Source organism: Engraulis encrasicolus, unplaced genomic scaffold (genome assembly GCF_034702125.1).
Source record: "Engraulis encrasicolus isolate BLACKSEA-1 unplaced genomic scaffold, IST_EnEncr_1.0 scaffold_553_np1212, whole genome shotgun sequence".
In the NCBI taxonomy this organism is placed as follows: Eukaryota; Metazoa; Chordata; class Actinopteri; order Clupeiformes; family Engraulidae; genus Engraulis; species Engraulis encrasicolus.
In genome coordinates this window covers 1-22,500 of record NW_026945866.1, presented here as the reverse complement: position 1 = coordinate 22,500, position 22,500 = coordinate 1, and the positions used below count along the sequence as shown (strand labels likewise).

At 41.5% G+C, this 22,500-nt stretch overlaps 1 protein-coding gene and 3 long non-coding RNA genes across 4 annotated transcripts in view; 2 read left to right on the top strand and 2 right to left on the bottom strand.

The window, feature by feature from the left end:
• The window catches only part of LOC134444405 (glucocorticoid modulatory element-binding protein 2-like), a gene marked incomplete at its 3' end in the record, with an annotated part of 11,250 nt that extends 5,861 nt beyond the window's left edge, over nt 1-5,389 (bottom strand). Inside the window, exons 1-3 of the mRNA XM_063193727.1 lie at nt 5,197-5,389; nt 2,400-2,479; nt 1,544-1,668 (exon numbers count right to left, since the gene is read on the bottom strand). Coding sequence (XP_063049797.1) covers nt 1,544-1,668; nt 2,400-2,479; nt 5,197-5,324 — 333 coding nt within the window. The remainder of the gene's footprint in view (nt 1-1,543; nt 1,669-2,399; nt 2,480-5,196) is intronic.
• Nucleotides 5,390-6,526: 1,137 nt separating this feature from the next.
• Nucleotides 6,527-8,276, top strand: LOC134444404 (uncharacterized). Its single transcript, XR_010033961.1, has 3 exons — nt 6,527-6,633; nt 7,559-7,635; nt 8,042-8,276. It is a non-coding gene; the product is annotated as an uncharacterized LOC134444404 (long non-coding RNA).
• A 3,404-nt stretch (nt 8,277-11,680) lies between these two features.
• LOC134444402 (uncharacterized) lies at nt 11,681-16,600 on the bottom strand. The gene is made up of 3 exons (XR_010033959.1): nt 16,341-16,600; nt 15,317-15,395; nt 11,681-12,174 (listed from the first exon to the last, which is right to left on the bottom strand). It is a non-coding gene; the product is annotated as an uncharacterized LOC134444402 (long non-coding RNA).
• A 980-nt stretch (nt 16,601-17,580) lies between these two features.
• Nucleotides 17,581-20,108, top strand: LOC134444403 (uncharacterized). The gene is made up of 5 exons (XR_010033960.1): nt 17,581-17,730; nt 17,831-17,930; nt 18,092-18,182; nt 18,703-18,785; nt 19,361-20,108. It is a non-coding gene; the product is annotated as an uncharacterized LOC134444403 (long non-coding RNA).
• Nucleotides 20,109-22,500: the final 2,392 nt, after the last annotated feature.

The following is a 22,500-nucleotide window of genomic DNA, read 5'->3' as shown; positions in this document are numbered from 1 at the left end:
CACACACACACACGCACACACACACACACACACACGCACACACACACACATACATACACATATGCGGCATGCCCATAAACGGCCATTGTAAAGTGTACAGTATGTACAGTATATCACGAAAGTGAATACACCCCTCACAGTTTTGCAGATTTTTGAGTATATCTTTTCATAGGAAAGCATTACAGAAATGTCACTTTGACACAATGATTAGTGACCTTTTAATAACATATTTAACAGCTTAAATTTCTTGTTCACACAGAAAAAAACAAAATACAGCCATTCATGTTTGAACATGTACTCACAAAAGTGAGTACACCCCAGATTAAAATCCGGTAGAGAAGGGGCTATGTTGGCTCGAATCGTCTCGAAATGAAAAGGGATGACAAGGGAGGTCATCAGTGTGCGTTTCAACCTTTCTTTGCATTGAACTTTTAAATTTTGAGTCTGCATCTGGCTTAATTAGATTGGTGTGAGATTTGAATGCAATCCTATGGAGAATATCATGAATATCATATCACACATGCTTGACACCATCTAAAGCACATTTGTTTATCTTGGTCTCTTCAGATCACACGACATGGTTCCAGTGATCCATATCCTTGGTCTGTTCATCTCTCTTGAGACCAAGATAAACAAATTTGCTTTAGATGGTGTCAAGCATGTGTGGTGGTAAACAAGTGAGTTTTACAAAAAAAGGTGTATCCTCTCAATAGCCAAGCATGGTAGTGGGACTGACATGGTTTGGGGATGCATGAATGCTGTCAACATTGGCAATCTGAAATACACCTAAAAGAAACATGCATATCAACATGCACTGTGACTACTGAAGCAGATCATGATATTCTCCATAGGATTGCATTCAAATCTCACACCAATCTATTTAAGCCAGATGCAGACTCAAAATGTAAAAGTTCAATGCAAAGAAAGGTTGAAACGCACACTGATGACCTCCCTTGTCATCCCTTTTCATTTCATTTCATTTCGAGACGATTCAAGCCAACATAGCCTCTTCTCTATCGGATTTTAATCTGGGGTGTACTCACTTTTGTGAGTACATGTTCAAACATGAATGGCTGTATTTTGTTTTTTTCTGAGTGAACAAGAAATTTAAGCGGTTAAATATGTTGTTAAAAGGTCACTAATCATTGTGTCAAAGTGACATTTCTGTAATGCTTTCCTATGAAAAGATATACTCAAAAATCTGCAAAACTGAGAGGGGTGTATTCACTTTCGTGATATACTGTACACACGCACACTCAATCCAAACTGACCACACAACCTGCTATACTAGAAGCATGTGTGATCTGCATTCACTTGGTGTTCATCACTGGACGGACTCATCCACACTCTCACGTATACAGCACACACACACACACACACACACACACACACACACACACACACACACACACACACACACACACACACACACACACACACACACACACACACTCTATACAACTGATGGCCATACCAGGATTAACACTTGTACTTCATACGTGTGTGTACTTTAGATTCATCATACACACACAGAGGCCCCCACCTGCACACACTTGATGTTGATTCCGGGGCAGACAAACTTCTTCCATATGAGCATGGCCTTGCTGTCTCCACAGGTGATGGGGTACAGCACCTCCGCCTCCACTGACACCTCCTCCGACAGTTTCACTGGGAAGACGCACACACACACAGTATTACATATGCGTGCGCACACACACACACACACACACACACACACACACACACACACACACACACACACACACACACACACACACACACACACACACACACACACACACACACACACGCAAGCAGGTATGCACACAAGCACGCACACAGCATAACATACATGCGTGCCCGCACACACACGCACACACACACACACAAACACACACACACACACACGCACGCGCAGTACGTACGAATGCACACACAGCATTACATACACTATATGCGCACGCACACGCTCACGCACACGCACACACACACACACACAAGACCAACACAGGTAGCCATGTGTGAAGACATGTGAAGACCTGTACAACTGTGTCGTGTTTCCCACTTTAGGTTGCTTCAAAGAGACAGGAGAGAGAGAGAGAGAGAGAGAGAGGGAGAGAGAGAGAGAGAGATCGAGGGAGACAGAGAGAGAGAGAGAGAGAGAGAGAGAGAGAGAGAGAGAGAGAGAGAGAGAGTGAGAGAGAAAGAGAGAGAAAGAGCGAGAGAGAGATCGAGGGAGAGAGAGAGATCGAGAGATCGAGCGAGACAGAGAGAGGGGAGAGAGAGAGTGAGAGGGAGGGAGGAACAGAGGAAAGAATTTGGGGATGGAGAGAAGTACAGAGAGAGAGAAAGAGAGAGAGAGAGAGTGGGAGGCTGGGAGAGCCATGTTGCCGTCTCACCTATAACAGCATCTTTGGGTATGGAGATGGTGGTTTCAGGCTCCAGCTGTTGGCCCTCCCCCTCCTCAGCCATCACCTCTCTGATTGGTCAGACAGAGCACACACAAACGCATCAACTTCCTGTTTCACATTTCACAGAGGCCATCTCAACATCCATCCTCCAGTCTCTTCCTCTCTCCCCCGTCATTGTAACTGGTTTTACCGTCCCCTCGAACTAATTCAATATGCGCAGAGAGTCTGGAACAGCCGACCTGAGCAATGGTTAGTGGAGGGTATTCTGTTTAAGTTTGAAAATTGCGCCCCATTTTATCCAATTTGGGACATTTTGGAATGCCATTCACTGCCATCGTTAAGTGTTTTAATTGTTTTCGCCCAACGCATTCTCCGCCCTCTCATCTTGGGTGGGCGGACCAAACGTGCCGACTGGATCAATGAAATGAGTGCAAGGGGATGGTAAAATCAGACTAGTGTGGTTCCTTCTCCAAAAGAAACAAAGAAGGAGTCGGTTGAGGCTGGAGGAATCAAGCTCCACGTGAAGGCCAGCTTCTATGGCCGCACGCCTCCCTCCTCTGTCCTCATCGTCACAACATTTCAGGGGTTTGAGATGTCCCTGATGACATCGAGTGTATGTATTGTTGCATGTGCGCGTCTGCATATCTGTGGTGAATGCTGAAAGGGGTGAGAGAGTAGCCTGGTTCTCACCAGATCTCTGAGTGTGAGTGTGTAGCTTTGGAGGTCCCGGTGGAGCTACACACACACACACACACACACACACACACACACACACGGTCTGGGACACTGCAGCAATGCTACATCTCCGGCCAGAAAATTGACGTATTTATTGAGTATTTATTGCTTCAATATCAATGGCAGCTCGCATTGGGGAGTCACATGACAGATTATAGACTATATTGACTCTTTAGAGATCAACAGAAAACATTTTTGACGGAATTTGTTGGTGGAAAGGACGGGCAGAATGATTGATAAAGCCATATCTTCTGAAGGCGGAGCCAACGCGTGCTCTCCCCGACCTGGTAGTGGAGCTCATGAAGCTAAACGGAACTACACAGGTCTGGCAAGAGCCAGGCAAGTGAGAGAGTGCCACTGGTGAGTATTAGTTTCAGGCAGTGTGTGTGTGTGTGTGTGTGTGTGTGTGTGTGTGTGTGTGTGTGTGTGTGTGTGTGTGTGTGTGTGTGTGTGTGTGTGTGTGTGTGTGTCTATGCATGCATTGTGTGTGTGTGTGTGTGTGTGTGTGTGTGTATGTATGCATTGTGTGTGTGTGTGTGTGTGTGTATGTATGCATTGTGTGTGTGTGTGTGTGTGTGTGTGTGTGTGTCTATGTATGCATTGTGTGTGTGTGTTTATGTATGCATTGTGTGCAGGGCTCTAAATTAACTTTTTCCACCACCAGCCAATTTGGCTAGTGGACATTTTTTCTTACCAGCCAAACAGAAGTTCAACTAGCCATTTTTTTAATCTCGCCAAAATAAACTATGCATTAGGCTAGTTTTTTTTTTTTTCTAATTAAATGGTCATTTTGTCCAACTGTTTCTACAACACAGATACACTATAGGCCTGCATAGGCTACTATATGCCTACATAATAAGCATATTATAGGCTATATATTTTTTCATTATTTTTTAACTTCTGCTTTATTTTTTACTTTCATTACTTAGGCCTAATTAATTTGATTAGTTTTTGTTAAATTCCTCTGAAAGCAGCTGAATCACATCACACAAGCCACTCACATAACAGACCTTTAACATAGGCCTACAGTGACCAAGCACACAGCCAAACACTACAAAACCTCACATACGCACACCCCAAGGAAGGAGAGGAGAGAGGAGGAGCTCTTCTCTACCATGCGCAGCAAAATGACAAGAAGCCTAGTTTAATTAAAAGTAAATAATATCTCGGGAATCTTCGCTTCCTTTGTTACTTCCACAGCTTCGTTGGTTGCTTTTTTTTTTCTTTTCGATGGCGTGGGCTTTCCAACTTAGTTGCGCCAGGACTCTGAACATTTCAGAAGACAACTGAACTGACAGCTACGGTCACACTACTCTGACAGTCGGCTCTCCTCCTCTGCCTTGGTCGCTATTTCGTTCCACAACCACTCATTTTTAACGTCACTATTTACAATTACTACTAGCATTCACCAAACACAGAACCTTGCTCTAACCCCCGCCACATTCTCATCACTCGCAGAAAACAGAAGTAGCGCTATGCATAATCTGCGTAAGTCCTGTTATTGAAACGGTCAGGGTCTCGCTGCTTAAAAAATGCAGCCTGTTACAGCAAGGTTCATATAGTAATAATAACAGTAGTGACGTTAAAAAGGTTGTAGCGAAAGCGACGAGAGCATAGGAGGAGAGCTGCCTGTCAGAATAGTGTGAGCGCAGCTTAGCTGACAGAAGGCTGGTCGTCTGAAATGTTTTCAATCCTGGCGCGCGCAACAGCATGGAGTTGACTCTCGATGCACTGGAAAGCCCACGGTGGGAGTCTACCTCGTGACGCTAGTGCCCATGGGTAATGTAGGAAATCTCGCCGTATAACGTTCGTCAGAGCAGCGGTTTACCGTTCATAAGTTACTGTACTCGGGCGCTACTAGCCAAATTGGCGGGTAGGTATTTTTGTCTACTAGCCAAAATTAATTTTCACCCGTGTTTGGCGTGTTGGCGTGTGTTAATTTAGAGCCCTGATTGTGTGTGTATATGTGTGTGTGCGTGTGTGCGTGTGTGCGTGTGTGTGAGAGAGAGTGTGTGTGTGTGTGTGTGTGTGTCCATTAATGCACTGGTACCCCGACGGCTCCAGTTCTGCAGTGACCAACATGCTCTTCTCCTCGGCCGGGCTGCCTTGTCCCACCCCGTCTGCCGTAGTCACGACAACCACCTCCTCCACGTGCATGTTGACATCAGACGATGCCATTGGTCAGTCTGTAGACCTGTAAGCAGAGATGCATAGCCACACATTCAGTTAACCTATTGTCAACTCACAGAGGACTGAAATTGTGTTTCACAAGTTTTGTAAACGATTTTAAACATAACTGAAATTAAAACACACACACACTCTTTCTCTCTCACACACACACACACACACACACACACACACACACACACACACACATTGTTGCAATGAATATCAAGTCAAGTCAAGTCAAGTCAAGTCAATTGTATTTTATTGTCAAGTCTATGTAACAAATTTAGCACAGAGGTTTTAAATTGCATTTGACCAGTCTTCAATGTGCAGTTAAACTAAAATATAGACATTGACAAAAATCACCTACACACACACACTGTGCAGTAAAAAACATGCATGGATGTACCTACTCTCTCTGACACATTCAGTCATAACACACACACACACACACACACACACACACACACACACACACACACACACACACACACACACACACACACACACACACACAGTAGAACAAGTCCGACAGGTGGACAAAGATGCGTCCATTTGCGCTGCCGCCTTGTGCACACAGGAGGGAATTATATGGAGAGAGATCAGTATCATTATTAAGAAATGAATGTCACACCACTCACCAATATATTTCGTGATCCACAAACAAATGTAATAACATTCGCAAATATAATTCATACATTTCATGATCCACAAACAAATGTAACAACATTCACAAATATAATTCATGATGCACAAATGAATGTAACCCCATTCACAAATGCCAGCGCAGTTCTATTAATTTGCAAACCGGTCTACATATATTCGCAAGCCCTATACATATTTGTGACTTCCATTGTATTTGTGTGTGGATTTTTGAGACTGTCCTGACGGTATTTGACACACAAATGTGCTCAGCCAATCACATCAGCCGGCGTTCGAGCGTAAGGTTGAAGACATTGCGCTTCTATTACGCAGAGCAGGCTACTAGTGCGAAGCCACCATAGATCTGTATAAATAACTGGAAGTAGAGCCATTACTGAAGTGCTCCCTGACGTAAACTCGGAAGCGTATGAAGTTACTGACTTTCACATCATCTTTGTACAAATATGTCTGGATCTGGACTAACGTGTGCCGTAATCGGATGTAACAATAACAGCAGAAAGCTAAAAATGTGGAAAAAGAGCGTATGTGCGCATGTTGTGTGCCCTACGGTGTAGCTATTACACCGCTTCCCCCGGCCGTGCTGAGGATGAAGACATTCGCAAGATGTGGATTAAAAACGTACACCGAAAGGACTTTGCCCCCAAACAAGTATTCAAGGGTATGTATTTTTATTTCTAGGTGGTTAGTGTAGTTAAGTATTGTGAGCCAGTGTCTATGTAAACTGGTGGCAACAATTATTTAGCTTGGCTAGCTAACGCTAGTTACTATTATTTAGCATTCTTTCATTAATACCTAAGTTTCCCCAGGATTGGGAAGAGCACCATGAGCCCCATGGTTATCTGTGCTGTGTGTCATGGTACATTTGTGTGCTTATTTTCGTTTATTTGTGTATGTGTGCCCTATGAAATGAAAATGTGACCCTGGCAACTTAGCTAATTATTTTGTTATGCTAGCGGAGTTTTGGCAAGGCTAGCCAGGTTACACTGACTTTAATAAGAAGTCAGGCTAGGTTTTGGTAGCACCATGAGCCCCATGGTTATCTGTGCTGTGTGCCATGGTACATTTCTGTGTTTATTTACGATTATTTGTGTATGTGTGCCCTTTGAAATGGAAATGTGACCCTGGCAATTTAGCTAATTCTTTTGTTATGCTAGCGGAGTTTTGGCAAAGCTAGCCAGGTTGTGTGACTGACTTTAATAAGAAGTCAGGCTAGGTTTTGGTAGCTTTTGTTTTGTCCATAACCTAGCCCAATTTTATTTTCATCTCATAAATCGACCAGCATGTTTGTATTTGTAATAATGTTTGCCATTCTATTGGAAATAAAGTGGTGGGGACAAGCTAGGTTCATCTCAAAAGTGGTAGGCCTATGGACATGTCCCCCAACACCCAGACTGAAAATAACCCTTCCTCAACAAAAGATAATTTTCGCTATCCAACCTCAGTGTACATGTCTTGCTTTGTCCTGTATTTTGTCTAATGTCTGTGAGAATGACTGCAGCCATGGCAAAGATAATTTTCTGTTTCATGTGTAACAGCCAATTATATATTTTTTTTTTATCTCATCTTATTCCCACCCTCCTTAGGTGTGTGGAGTACACTTCCCTGACGGCAGACCAACGCAGGAACACCCATATCCCATAATATGGGATATGAATATAGTGTAAGTTTACATGTATATAACAAATAACTTAAGTGCTTTTTTCTTAATTACCTTAACCATATGTTGTTAAAGTACTTTTGGAGCGATTTGCCTCCAGACGTTAGACTCTCTCCCATCTGCCACTACTTTTTAATCTAGGCTAAAAAAAAACACACACACACATTTTCTTAACTTAGTTCTTGACTCTTAGTTGTTATGCTTTCTCTCCTTAAGCCACTGCTTTTATGTACCTAAATTGCCTTTCAACACTTGTGTCTTATTATTCCATGCAAGAGTTTACATCTGCTAATTGTAATATAAAGCAATGTGAAGTGAGATTTAAAGTGTTCTGTAGGACAGTGGCGTTGTAATTAACTGTTTTTAAAAGCTGTTGGTGTTTTTTGTTCCTTCTTATATTTATTCTCAGAAAGCACCGTCATGTGGAAGACCACCCCAAAGAGGAGATGTCTCCAGCCCCCAACAGAGAGACCATGTGATGAGCCTCCTGTGACAGATTCTGACACCGAAGTAGGGCATAGCTTGGAGGATAGTCTGTCTCCACACCAATGTGATGTTGGCACTCAGTGGCCAGAGCGTAGTGATCATGATTGTTGTTCGATGAAGTCAACAAAAGATGCAAGCACACAAACCGATCCTACACCATCACTGTCACCATAAAGTGTCAAAACTTTACACTGGACTAGACATCATCAGCTTTTGGCAACTTTTGAACACCATCATTGGCTTTCTTCCACAGTCGAAGACGTTCAAATTACCAGTCCATGAACAGCTAAGTGCTGGTCCTAATGAGGCTTCGGCTTGGCTACAGCCTGTGATATGTCCGCAATGTGGAGAGCAACACTTGCCAATTTCACAAGGGAAAATCTTATTTTTTGGCTCCCTCGAGACACTCTGAATAGAGTAAGACCCTCAAGTTTTCTTGAACACTATCCCAATGCAACATGCATCATAGATTGCACTGAAATATTTGTCCAAAGACCGAAGAACTTGGGGAAAAGAGCAAAAACATACAGCAACTATAAGCATCACAACACCTACAAAGTCCTCTATTGCATAGCCCCCAATGGTTTTGTGATGTATGTGTCAAAACTGTTTGGTGGCAGAGCTAGTGACACTTTTATCTTAAACTGTGGATTTCTGGTGATCAGATTTTGACAGACCGGGGATTCACAATTGGAGATGTTCTTCCTCCAGGAGTGACATTGGCTATTCCAGCATTTACACGTGGATGTACACAACTATCAGAACATGAAGTCACAAGAACCCGCCGTCTCGCCAATGTCCGAATTCATGTTGAACGTGCAATAAGAAGGTTAAAATGCTTCAAAATTTTGAGTAATGTAATTCCAGGTTGATTAAAACATGTTGATGACATTTTGACTATTTGTGCAGGCCTGTGTAACCTTCTTGAAATCTTACAAACATGTTTGGCATACACTACACTTGTCCCTGTCTGTAGGCCTACATGTCAGCATCATCTTCCAACTTGTCAGCGATACTATGCCCAAGATATTTTGTACTGCTTGACACACAGTGATTGCCCTGACAGGTAAAACGTTGGAAAGACTTAAGATCCTGAACATAACACTTTTTTGCATTGTACTGTAGGCCTACATCAAACTCAACCCCATACTCAGAGCACACATTCAGAAGTTGCTGAAACTCAACAGCGCCGGGGGACATGGGCCTAATAGCCAGATCATCAAATGGTTGAAAACAGTGCATGTGTTTTATTGTCTGTGTCTAAATCTCGTCATACATCCAGTGCGTTTTGTTTTTTTTAACAGACGTGTTTTCACAATGACACTCTGAGAATTTACTTTTGAACAAAGTGTCTTGTGTATAAAATGGTGTGCAGACAGCCGGAGTGTGTGTGTTGCGTAAAGGAACAAGTGCTTTGCAAAGCTGGTATGAAAGTGTAATGCTAGACTTTTGATTAAGGTAAAGCAGCATGTGTTATAGTACCAACAACTGAACAATATGCTACTTTGGTCATCAGCCTTTAGTGTTTAAGCAGTAGCCTAGGCAAAAACTGTAACAAAGTAAAAACAAAACAAAGAAAATATAACTGCCGAATGAATTAAGAACCTGAATTATCACCAGCATTTGACCGGTTGTTAATTTAAAACCAGGCATGCATATGTATCTATATCTATCTTTAGAAATTAGGCCTACGTTAACAACAGGGAATCTTTATCTTTTCAGGTCAAGGTGGCCGCCTTGGCAATAGGGAAACTCTCTCTCTCTAGGCTAGGCCTGATCAGAAAGCAAGGTGTGTGTGTGTTTTTTTTTTTTTTTTTTTTTAAAAACCTCTGTCATTAAAGGGACACTGCAAGATTTATAGTTGTTTATTTCCAGAATTCATGCTACTCATTCACTAATGTTACCTTTTTCATGAATACTTACCACCACCATCAAATTCTAAGTATTCATTATGACTGGAAAAATTGCACTTTTCATACATACAAAGGGGGATCTCCTCCATCATTGTCCGCCATTTTGAATTTCCAGAAATAGCCATTTTTAGCTGCAAAAAGGACTGTACTTGGGCCATAACAGAAAATCTGAGTTTATTATTTAGTAAACTATCATGAAAAGATCAAATTTGGCAATAGGCAACCCAGTTACAATGAGCAGCATAGTTGCAGTACCCTTTTTGACCATTTCCTGCACAGTGTCCCTCTAACTGATAAAATAAAGCCTTGTTGGCCTCAACATGTCATTAATTTCACCATGTAAATCGTGCCTTGCAAGAACTGATATTTTGAGGCAGTGTTAAGACAGTGGGTTGCACCAGCTGATTGCTTAGGCTACTTAACCACAGCCCTTTTAGAAGACATCACCTCCCGTCCTCTCCTTGTGGTAGCGTCTCCAGCAATAAGTAAGGATTTGGCGCCCCTTAGTGGCAAGCTGTGCACCCAGCGATGAACAAACAGACAGACTGCAAAACTCAATCACATATTATGTGGCAGAGGTAATGATAAAAATGATGTCTGGTATAGTCAGGAGGTAATGAAAAAAGCCAGTATAACATTTCCCAATCAATATAAGGGGGATAATGATTAATTAAATTGAATGTGTGACAGTGGCACCAGCTCTCTGTTAAGACTGGACACCACAGGTCAGCTGCTGTGTCTATTCCACAACACACTGCAGCAAGATTTTACATTACATTACATTGCACTTAGCTGACGCTTTTATTTATTCAGAGCGACTTATAACTATTATATTTCAGGGTATCAGTCCCCGGAGAAATGTGGGTTTCGGTGACTTGCTCAAGGGCACTTCAGCTATGGATGGAGGTGTAGGGAGAGGTCGTGGGGGATTCGAACCAGCAACCCCTAGATTGAAAGACCAACTCTCTAACCACTAGGCCAGGGGTGTCAAACTCAAACTCACAGAGGGCCAAAATACAAATCTGGAACAAAGTCGCGGGCCAAACTCAATATTTACAACGGCCTAAAATTGTGCAAACACACTTAATCTCATAATTAAATTTCACAAACAGATTCCCATCGTAGTTCAAATGTGCCTGCAGATACTCTGTTGCAGTAGTGTGAGCTGTTTTACTGGCCTATGGCCAGCCCACTCATATTTTTTTTGACACATTACATTTTATGTTCAGGTCTTATGCTATATATTAATGGTGTATGTGGGCCAACTGTAATACACATTTGAAATGATCTTACGGGCCAAATGAAATGACTCTGCGGGCCAGATTTGGCCCCCGGGCCTGAGTTTGACATCCCTGCACTAGGCCATGGCTGCCCAGATTTCTCACAAAGAGCTGCATTGAAATGACATTAAGAACATTAGTGATTAATAACAAGTTGCCTAGTAAAAAACACACCAGCAAGAGTCATTTAGTGTATGGGGCCATTTGTAAAGTGGACCAATGTAAGGTGTGTGTCAAATTTGAACAACCACCACCCCCCACCTGCAACTACAATGCTGCAGTTGGATATTGAGCACAAGTAGCTAGGTTGTTTTTCAGTTCAGCACATATAAAAAACACCATCAAGTAAGCACACAGCATTGAACTATATTAAATTCACTATCTGTATGCATTTTAATAACTGTGTAAATAAACAATTCAAAACCGCCAGGTTAATTCATTTTTCTTTAGCATTTAAGCCTACAGTATACGGTATGTCATGCCTTTGTCAGGTGCACTGATTCTCATTGATATGATTAGATTAGATAAAACTTAATTGTCTGTTACACCCATGAAAAAGAAAATTGTCTTTGGCGTGGCTTCAGTGATTCTCACAGACATTAGACAAGGCTTGACCAAAAAAAAAAAAAGACAAGACCACACAATACATGCATGCTGCAGCTGGACAGTTCATCTCTTGTTCAGTATGGTCACAGCTGAGGGGATGAAGGATTTCTTGAAAGAAGATAGATATATACATATAACTGAACCAAGTGTTTCTACACCGTATTGAACAATAATCCTCTCAACATTAATCCAAGTCTCTCTGTTGGGGGCTGGAGACATCTCCTCTTTGGGGGTGGTCTTCCACATGATGGTGCTTTCTGAGAATAAATATAAGAAGGAACAAAAAACACCAACAGCTTTTAAAAACAGTTAATTACAACGCCACTGTCCTACAGAACACTTTAAATCTCACTTCACATTGCATTATATTACAATTAGCAGATGTAGACTCTTGCATGGAATAATAAGACACAAGTGTTGAAAGGCAATGTAGGTACATAAAAGCAGTGCCTTAAGGAGAGAAAGCATAACAACTAAGAGTCAATAACTAAGTTAAGAAAATGTGTGTGTGTGTGTTTTTTTTTTATTTATTTTTTTTATTTTTTTAGCCTAGATTAAAAAGTAGTGGCAGATGGGAGAGAGTCTAACGTCTGGAGGCAAATCGCTCCAAAAGTACTTTAACAACATATGGTTAAGGTAATTAAGAAAAAAGCACTTAAGTTATTTGTTATAGGGTCATTTCACGTGAAATCAGATGCTTTGGGACCCGACCGATCCGGATTTCAATCATACTTGGTGTGCCTTTTTAGTAGCAAGGTAGCACCCCAGAACTGCATTGGTTTGAATCTGACACTAATATTAAGGGAGAAACAGACTAGGAAAGGTTCACATGTGAGGGTAGGACACAATACATTCAGCCTTGAATATATCAGTCAGTGTTAGTCACAAAAAGATGCCTGTGGTGTTATTTGAAAGCTCTTTTCTGGCTCTACATATTACACAATCAGCTTGGAATACAACAACTCTCAGAATATGAATTATGATCAATTGAAAAATTAAAAATTGAATATCTAAAAAAAACTATATTTTAAAATGGCCAGTTCCTTGTCCAAACGTAGCCGGCAATGTCATTAGCAACACCTCAAATGCTGGTGTTCGGTTTTTTATTCATTTCAGAGAGAATTTGACTCACAAATATGGCATCATACAGACCACTTACTAATAATATGGTAATACCATAGTAGCATCACATGACAAAACAAAAACAAAACAAAAATGGTCAGTTTCCATGGTCCTAGGTTTCAGAAACTAAGGCAGATGTCCATTTATACACACCAAATGATATGTGAATGTTTGAACATTCCTTCTCTGTGTACCTGTGTCATCTTCCCTTTACCGTACTTTAAAGAGATAATCAATGGCTACACTCTCATTTTGTACTCTACCAGTGCATTTGAAGCAGCAGCTGTGTCTTTTGTAGATAATGTATAAGTACGTCCCGTTGCAGTTACAGGTTCCACTACCAGAAGCACATCCTGATGATCCATGACAAGTCTATCTGGTCTGAAGGGAAAAGTGAAGGATGGAGATGGTCCATGAGGATGCAGGAAGTTCAGTTTCACCTCTCCAGTGCTCAGCATACATTCCTCAACACATGCTAGCCACCAGTTGCCATCATATACAGCTACAACATACCCTTTGATGCTTGAAAATGTAACACATTCCTTTACTGAGCTCACTCTTTCAACTCCTTCTCTGAATGCGGAAAATGGCCTAATGTCCATTGACAATGGGCAGAAGCTGTGTAGTTTTTGAGTACCTGGAATAGTTCTTGCAGATTCAAACCTCTTCAACAGGTTCTCAGCTTCATGATGGTGCATCTCTCTCAAGAACATCCATTGCCAGTTTGCCACAACAGAGATGTACCATCATGAAGCTGAGAACCTGCTGAAAAGGTTAGAATCTGCAAGAACTATTCCAGGTACTCAAAAACTACACAGCTTCTGCCCATTGTCAATGGACACAGTGGAAGTTAGGCCATTTTCAGCATTCAGAGATGGCAGAGTTGAAAGAGTGAGCTCAGTAAAGGAATGTGTTACATTTTCAAGCATCAAAGGGTATGTTGTAGCTGTATATGATGGCAACTGGTGGCTAGCATGTGTTGAGGAATGTATGCCGAGCACTGGAGAGGTGAAACTGAACTTCCTGCATCCTCATGGACCATCTCCATCCTTCACTTTTCCCTTCAGACCAGATAGACTTGTCATGGATCATCAGGATGTGCTTCTGGTAGTGGAACCTGTAACTGCAACGGGACGTACTTATACATTATCTACAAAAGACACAGCTGCTGCTCAGGGCTTGACATTTACTTTTTCGCTTGCCGGCCACTGTGGCTAGTGGTTTTCCCGAGTCACTAGCCATCCAGCTATTCTACTAGCCACAAATTAGATTTTTTTTTTTTATCATGACGCTGTACATCTATCCTCAGATGATGTAAGTAACTGAGGAACTGAGTTTTTTTCTTGAACTTAAATGCAAACAATTGATACACAAGGGGCAAAGTGCAGAAAGTATGCTATTCTGATATGTTATACCATAGAATAAGCTACCTGCCAAATTGGCTAGTGACACTGAACTTGTTACCAGCCACAGATAAGTTTTACCAGCATTTGGCTGGTTGGCAGGTGCCAGTGTCAAGCCCTGCTGCTGCTTCAAATGCACTGGTAGAGTACAAAATGAGAGTGTAGCCATTGATTATCTCTTTAAAGTACGGTAAAGGGAAGATGACACAGGTACACAGAGAAGGAATGTTCAAACATTCACATATCATCATTTGGTGTGTATAAATGGACATCTGTCTTAGTTTCTGAAACCTGGGACCATGGAAACTGACCATTTTTGTTTTGTTTTTGTTTTGTCATGTGATGCTACTATGGTATTACCATATTATTAGTAAGTGGTCTGTATGATGCCATATTTGTGAGTCAAATTCCCTCTGAAATGAATAAAAAACCGAACCAGCATTTGAGGTGTTGCTAATGACATTGCCGGCTACGTTTGGACAAGGAACTGGCCATTTTAAAATATAGTTTTTTTTAGATATTCAATTTTTAATTTTTCAATTGATCATAATTCATATTCTGAGAGTTGTTGTATTCCAAGCTGATTGTGTAATATGTAGAGCCAGAAAAGAGCTTTCAAATAACACCACAGGCATCTTTTTGTGACTAACACTGACTGATATATTCAAGGCTGAATGCATAGTGTCCTACCCTCACATGTGAACCTTTCCTAGTCTGTTTCTCCCTTAATATTAGTGTCAGATTCAAACCAATGCAGTTCTGGGGTGCTACCTTGCTACTAAAAAGGCACACCAAGTATGATTGAAATCCGGGTCGGTCGGGTCCCAAAGTGTCTGATTTCACGTGAAATGACCCTATATACATGTAAACTTACACTATATTCATATCCCATATTATGGGATATGGGTGTTCCTGCGTTGGTCTGCCGTCAGGGAAGTGTACTCCGCACACACCTAAGGAGGGTGGGAATAAGATGAGATAAAAAAATATATAATTGGCTGTTACACATGAAACAGAAAATTATCTTTGCCATGGCTGCAGTCATTCTCACAGACATTAGACAAAATACAGGACAAAGCAAGACATGTACACTGAGGTTGGATAGCGAAAATTATCTTTTGTTGAGGAAGGGTTATTTTCAGTCTGGGTGTAATTTTCAGTCTGGGTGTTGGGGACATGTCCATAGGCCTACCACTTTTGAGATGAACCTAGCTTGTCCCCACCACTTTATTTCCAATAGAATGGCAAACATTATTACAAATACAAACATGCTGGTCGATTTATGAGATGAAAATAAAATTGGGCTAGGTTATGGACAAAACAAAAGCTACCAAAACCTAAAACCTAGCCTGACTTCTTATTAAAGTCAGTCACACAACCTGGCTAGCTTTGCCAAAACTCCGCTAGCATAACAAAAGAATTAGCTAAATTGCCAGGGTCACATTTCCATTTCAAAGGGCACACATACACAAATAATCGTAAATAAACACAGAAATGTACCATGGCACACAGCACAGATAACCATGGGGCTCATGGTGCTACCAAAACCTAGCCTGACTTCTTATTAAAGTCAGTGTAACCTGTAAGCCTTGCCAAAACTCCGCTAGCATAACAAAATAATTAGCTAAGTTGCCAGGGTCACATTTTCATTTCAAAGGGCACACATACACAAATAATCGAAAATAAGCACACAAATGTACCATGACACACAGCACAGATAACCATGGGGCTCATGGTGCTCTTCCCAATCCTGGGGAAACTTAGGTATTAATGAAAGAATGCTAAATAATAGTAACTAGCGTTAGCTAGCCAAGCTAAATAATTGTTGCCACCAGTTTACATAGACACTGGCTCACAATACTTAACTACACTAACCACCTAGAAATAAAAATACATACCCTTGAATACTTGTTTGGGGGCAAAGTCCTTTCGGTGTACGTTTTTAATCCACATCTTGCGAATGTCTTCATCCTCAGCACGGCCGGGGAAGCGGTGTACACCGCAGGGGATTCCCTGATTGACGCTCCCAACTCAGGACGCTCCCATTTCATCTCGCTCCCACTAGCCAGACTATCGGTACCACCGCCATATGACGGAGCCAGTTATCTTGTTGATGTTAGTTTTTTGTTTCTAACCCTAACCTTAACCCTAACCCTAAACCTAACCCTAAACATAAACATAAACCTAACCCTAACCCTAACCCTAACCCTAAATTGCTTGTATGTGGCAGTATATGATAATACGTGAAATATAATCGGGTGGGACCGCACGTCCGGGAGTGATAGAAACACCTGGGACCGCACGTCCGGGAGCGATCTCAGTTGGGAGTCTCCATCCCCTTACCGGGCACACAACAAGGACAATCCTCTTTAAACAGTGGACTATGAAGCGCACATACGCTCTTTTTCCACATTTTTAGCTTTCTGCTGTTATTGTGACATCCGATTACGGCACACGTTAGTCCAGATCCAGACATATTTGTACAAAGATGATGTCCCAGACAGCACGAAGCATCTTGCCGACGTTGGCTATTGGGCGGCGACATCGGCAAAACGTCGAGGCCTTTTTTGCCTTATAATCGTCATGCCAATTAGGTTGGTTTTAGATCGGCAAAATAGCGGCAGAAAAGACGGTTTCCTGCCATGGTTTGCCGATGGTTTGCCAACTTAACCCCGACATCGGCAGTACGACGCTTTGCCGATCAATTCCCTGCAGTTCCCTTCCGATGGTTTGCCAATGGTTTGCCAACATAACCCCAACCATCGGCAACGCGACGTTTTACCGAGCAATTTCCTAATGTTTCCTCCCGATGCTTTGCCAACTTAACACCGACCATCATCTGACAATGTCCCAAACACAGTTTGCCGATGGTTTGCCAACCTAACCCCGACCATCGGCAACGCGACGCTTTGCAGATCATTTGAAGACCCCAAAACCAAAAGCCAGCGCCTGCTTGCTTGCAACCTGAGCAGCGCGAGCTCTGTTTGAAATTATTTCAGTTGTCAAGGGAACGAACATTTTCCGTTTACTTTACTGGACGTCGCAGCAGTAGTATTAGCCACCGCAATCGTTTTTAGTTAGGCATTACCATTATTTCTGTTGAAATGTAGGTTTTCAGCATTACAAGTCAGGGCTTGATTAAACATTAAATTAGGTTGCTGAAATAAATCTCTTCACCTGTCATGCTGTCTCGAATGACCTCCTCATCGAGTTTCTAATCGATATCCGACCTCACTTTTTCTTACCGTTAGCAAGTTAGCTAACGTGTCAAACGTACCCAGCAACCAGGTGAGTTTTTGTTTGGTTTTATAAGTTATAGTTTGAGATGTCACATTGTATGTAGGTCGTGTGTAGTCTAACAGCGTTTTCTATTGTAATACAAATGTAGGCATACTGCTCCCGTAATCAAGTTTCCTGCTGGAGTCGGGCTGTTGATTCTTGTCTAGCCCATGATGACTGGTTGAAAGGACATTACAAAATAGGCTACGGTATGTAACACAACGATTTTCTTTGATGAACTTGCAATGCACAGGAAACACACCCCGTGAAGTGAGATAAAATAATATTGCATCGCATTTATAGCCCTTACTAGAAATAAACAACTCCTGGGTTCAGCCTTCACTGCAATTTGTTGCTCTCGTTTTCACAGTCAATTCACCACAAGTCAAAATCAGATCAACAGACAGGGACATCGGCCTTCTCTTGGGAATATGCCAGATATGCCATAACAAGAAAAAATGGTAAGTCTATCACTACATAAGATCCATAACAAAATACTATTAGTTAAATCTTAAATGTGACCTGGTGGTATTATTGCTTGAATGCTTATGTTGCACACTTAATGAATAAGGTCCTCAAGTAGAGTTTCGCTGAGTTCGTTGTTTATTTACATTTTCCTCAGCATAACTGTACAGCTGACACCGCTGCCTTCTGTATCATAACAAAGCCTGTCACTTCCACGTTTCGTTCTTCTTATGTGACCGAAGTCACTGGCTACTGCACCAGAGAGAGAGTCTTGCACTCATTGCTGGTCCTATGATGCCATCTATTGGCGAAAAACGTGCAACAGCATAATTAAACTACCGGTAAAAAGACAACTTCTGACTGGACAACAAAAAGACAGGGAATGAGAATAAGGGAATAAGAAAAAGACAAAAATGGGGGGTCCACTACACTTGCATACAAACTGTTTGTGATGCTGTCACTCATTTTCTAGTCTATATCTTGGACTGAAAAAGGATTACATTATTATGTTTTCAGGTGTTTTGCCCCTGCGGTTGTGAAGAGGATGCTGTGGAGGTGGCAGCATGAACGTGTCACACAGACATTGGCTAAACTACTCGGTAGGTACAGCGAAATTAAAAAAGAAACCACCCCCTCAACCCTGTTTATGCTGCACTGTACCTATTATAACCAGTTTTTATATAGATCATTATTTGAAATACTATGAGAGCCTTTCTGTTAGGATACTGTACAGCAGGGATGGGCAACTGGAGGCTCGGGCGCCACATGCAGCCCAACTTCTCACTTTAAAAAAAAAAGAAAAAGGACAGTTTTTAACCCCCTATAAATCAATAGTGTAAGCATTCAGGTATAAATAAAGAAAAAGTGAAGTATCCTTTTGTAAATTCTCTCAAGTGCGTGGTGATGTGGTTGTGGTAATTAAAAATGTTGGCCCACCTTACAATGAAAGTTGCCCACCCCTGCTGTACAGCCTACATCACTTGTACATGTCCTTACCAAATAGGACACTAGCTAGCTAAATGTAACTAATATGGTATTGTGAAAGTTATATGCCTAAATGTAAACCATAATATTAAATTGTGATGGACAGAAATCAACTAAACCAACATATTACATTGTGAATGTAGTTGCGCAGTGATACTGAGACCGACTTATTCCTGTCTTTATTTGCCAGGCTTCTACACTTGCCCTCAGAGTTCACATATGGTTAAGTGCACAGGTGGCCAGCCAGGTTCAGACTGATACTGGTAACAAGAGGAAAACATGCTGATTGGTAAGTGAGATCCCTACTAAAAAATCCACACAGCACAACAAGTAAGCCTAGTTTGTGGTATCAAATGTAAAATGTAAGTTTCATCAAAAAGTTGTAGAACACATCTGAATAAATTGCAGGCCATCAAAGTAGTGAATGGGCAGGGAAAACACAACCAGTAGGCTTATGAATTACTTTGACTCAGCACAGCACAGCAGATGTGATGCTACCATTCCTTGGGAATATGACACAGAGGTCTGCTATTCCATTGTAAATATTGACTGGAAATGTTCATGTTTCAACTGTTTAAAAACATTGGACTCAGGGGAAAAAATCTCTAGGTGTATATAAGTGAAAGCCCACCTTTGCCATTGTGACACAGCACACAAGTATACACACAACGAAATTGCATTTTATGCCTCACCTGTGCAAGGGTGCAGCCTACATTGGCATCCCAAGGGAGCAGTATGTTGCAGTGTGGCAGGAAGGTACCATGCTTGGGGTACCTCAGTCATGGAGGATGGAGGAGAGAGCACTGGTTAATTACTCCCTCCACATACCTGGCGGGCTGGGAGATGAACCAGCAACCTTTGGGTTGTTCAGCCCTGGGCTACAGGACACCCTAACCGCTTACCAATGACTGCCCCACTTATCCATGACTATATAAAAAAATACCGCAGAGTAGCGAGTACACTTTTAAATTAAAAGGGTCAATATACAGGGTGTATGCAGGGTTTTAAAAAGTATTAAAAGGTGATAAATTAAAAAGTCAAAATGTAATGGCCTTAAAAGTAGTAAATTTGCTCAAAAAGTATTATTTTTTGAAAAACTAGGTATTATTTTTTTGAGTTGCACCATTTTGATTAAACAAAATCTTTCTTTATTCACCGTTTATCACAGTTTTTCCATACACCAGTGATTCGCCCAACAGTAGCCACCTGACCTAGTTCATAGCAGAGTCGTGCCATAGAAAGCAGACATTTGAACAGTACTCTGGAATCGCACCTGCTCCCCTTCGGACGTCTTTTTGCAAAACACAAAAGTGTAATGTAGTGTTTAGAAGGTAGAAATTACAAAAGATGTCTTGTTAATACTGGAATCGGAATGTCGTGATGGTTGTAAAAAAGATTTAAAGGTTGTGAAAAAGGGTATTAAATTGTAGTAAATTTGACTTCAACATTGCTGTATATACCCTGATATAGATGATAGACTTTTCATCCACAGGCAGGACTTAGGCTACATACAGTAGATGGTGAAATCCTGCTTACAAAAACTGTTCTCAATAAATAGTTGTAAACTTTTGACATGTCAAAGTCATAGCCTAAACTGTAGGGTATGTTCTCATGTAAAGGGTAATTTTCACATCCAGCCCATGTTCACAGATTTTTTTTTTCTCCTGCAGGAATGATTCAACGATGGACATTTTGCTTAATTGTGGAAAAAATAAATGGAAAAACGTCTATGATTTCTTGTGTTTTCATTGGTGAGGCATATGGTGAAGCAGGAAGACCTCAAATAAGGCGGAATTCCACTGCAGCGGTGAGAACATTCAGACGTCTTTTTGTTTATGGAAAGAGCTGATTTTCTGGCATGCTAGGTGATTTTCTGACATGCTAGTTTCATAACTGCAACCTAAAATCAGCTGTTCCTCGAGACGTCCGGATGCTTTCCTCGCGCAGATGGGGTACGTCGAGTAGGTCGTAATTAAGTCGTAATTAAATCGGTTAAACATTGGCTCATGAGCGGATATAAGGCGGGCAACCGTCGGCTCATGGTAGGACTATAAATAATTATATCGGCATAACGTTGGCTCTCCATCGCCTGTCGCCTATTTGCCGACGTCTGCCCAACATCTTGCCGATGAGCAAACGGTCCTTTCAAAGACGTCGTGCCGATGTATTTTACATCGGGCAAAAAGCATCTTGCCAACGTTGGCAAGACGTAAGTGTGCTGTCTGGGTGTGAAAGTCAGTAACTTCATACGCTTCCGAGTTTACGTCAGGGAGCACTTCAGTAATGGCTCTACTTCCAGTTATTTATACAGATCTATGGTGGCTTCGCACTAGTAGCCTGCTCTGCGTAATAGAAGCGCAATGTCTTCAACCTTACGCTCGAACGCCGGCTGATGTGATTGGCTGAGCACATTTGTGTGTCAAATACCGTCAGGACAGTCTCAAAAATCCACACACAAATACAATGGAAGTCACAAATATGTATAGGGCTTGCGAATATATGTAGACCGGTTTGCAAATTAATAGAACTGCGCTGGCATTTGTGAATGGGGTTACATTCATTTGTGCATCATGAATTATATTTGTGAATGTTGTTACATTTGTTTGTGGATCATGAAATGTATGAATTATATTTGCGAATGTTATTACATTTGTTTGTGGATCACGAAATATATTGGTGAGTGGTGTGACATTCATTTCTTAATAATGATACTGATCTCTCTCCATAGAATTACAATTTACAGAATGCGTTTCAGACGGACGGACCGGCAGACAGACAGACCGACGGACGGACATACCCTCTTATAGAGATGCTTGCACGCATCTAAAAACTACTAATACAAGTAGGGGTGCAACGGATCAGAAATCTCACGGTTCGGATCGTTCCTCGGATCAGAGCCCACGGATCGGATCATTTTTCGGATCAGCAAAAAAAAAAAAAAAACATTATTATTTTATTTTTTTAATTGATAACACAAATAAACATAAGCTGTGTCTTTGTTAGGGGTGGGCATAGATAATTTTTTGAATGTAGATTAATCTCATTGCAATTATGAAATTAATCTAGATTAATCTATATCAAAATGTCTAATTGAGAATATGCACACTACCAAAATAATGGCTTAAAGTCTTGTGACCTACTGACAGATGGCGCATAGACCAGAACTCATGTCCTTAATTGTATCAATCTTTTATTGAAACACAATTGCCTCAGCGGTTCAGCATTTCTGAGAGAGAGAGAGAGAGAAGAGAGAGAGAGAGAGAGAGAGCGAGAGAGAGAATCGGCATTGACTGTTAAAAAGGGCAGCGGCTGCTTTTAAGAAAAGGGGGG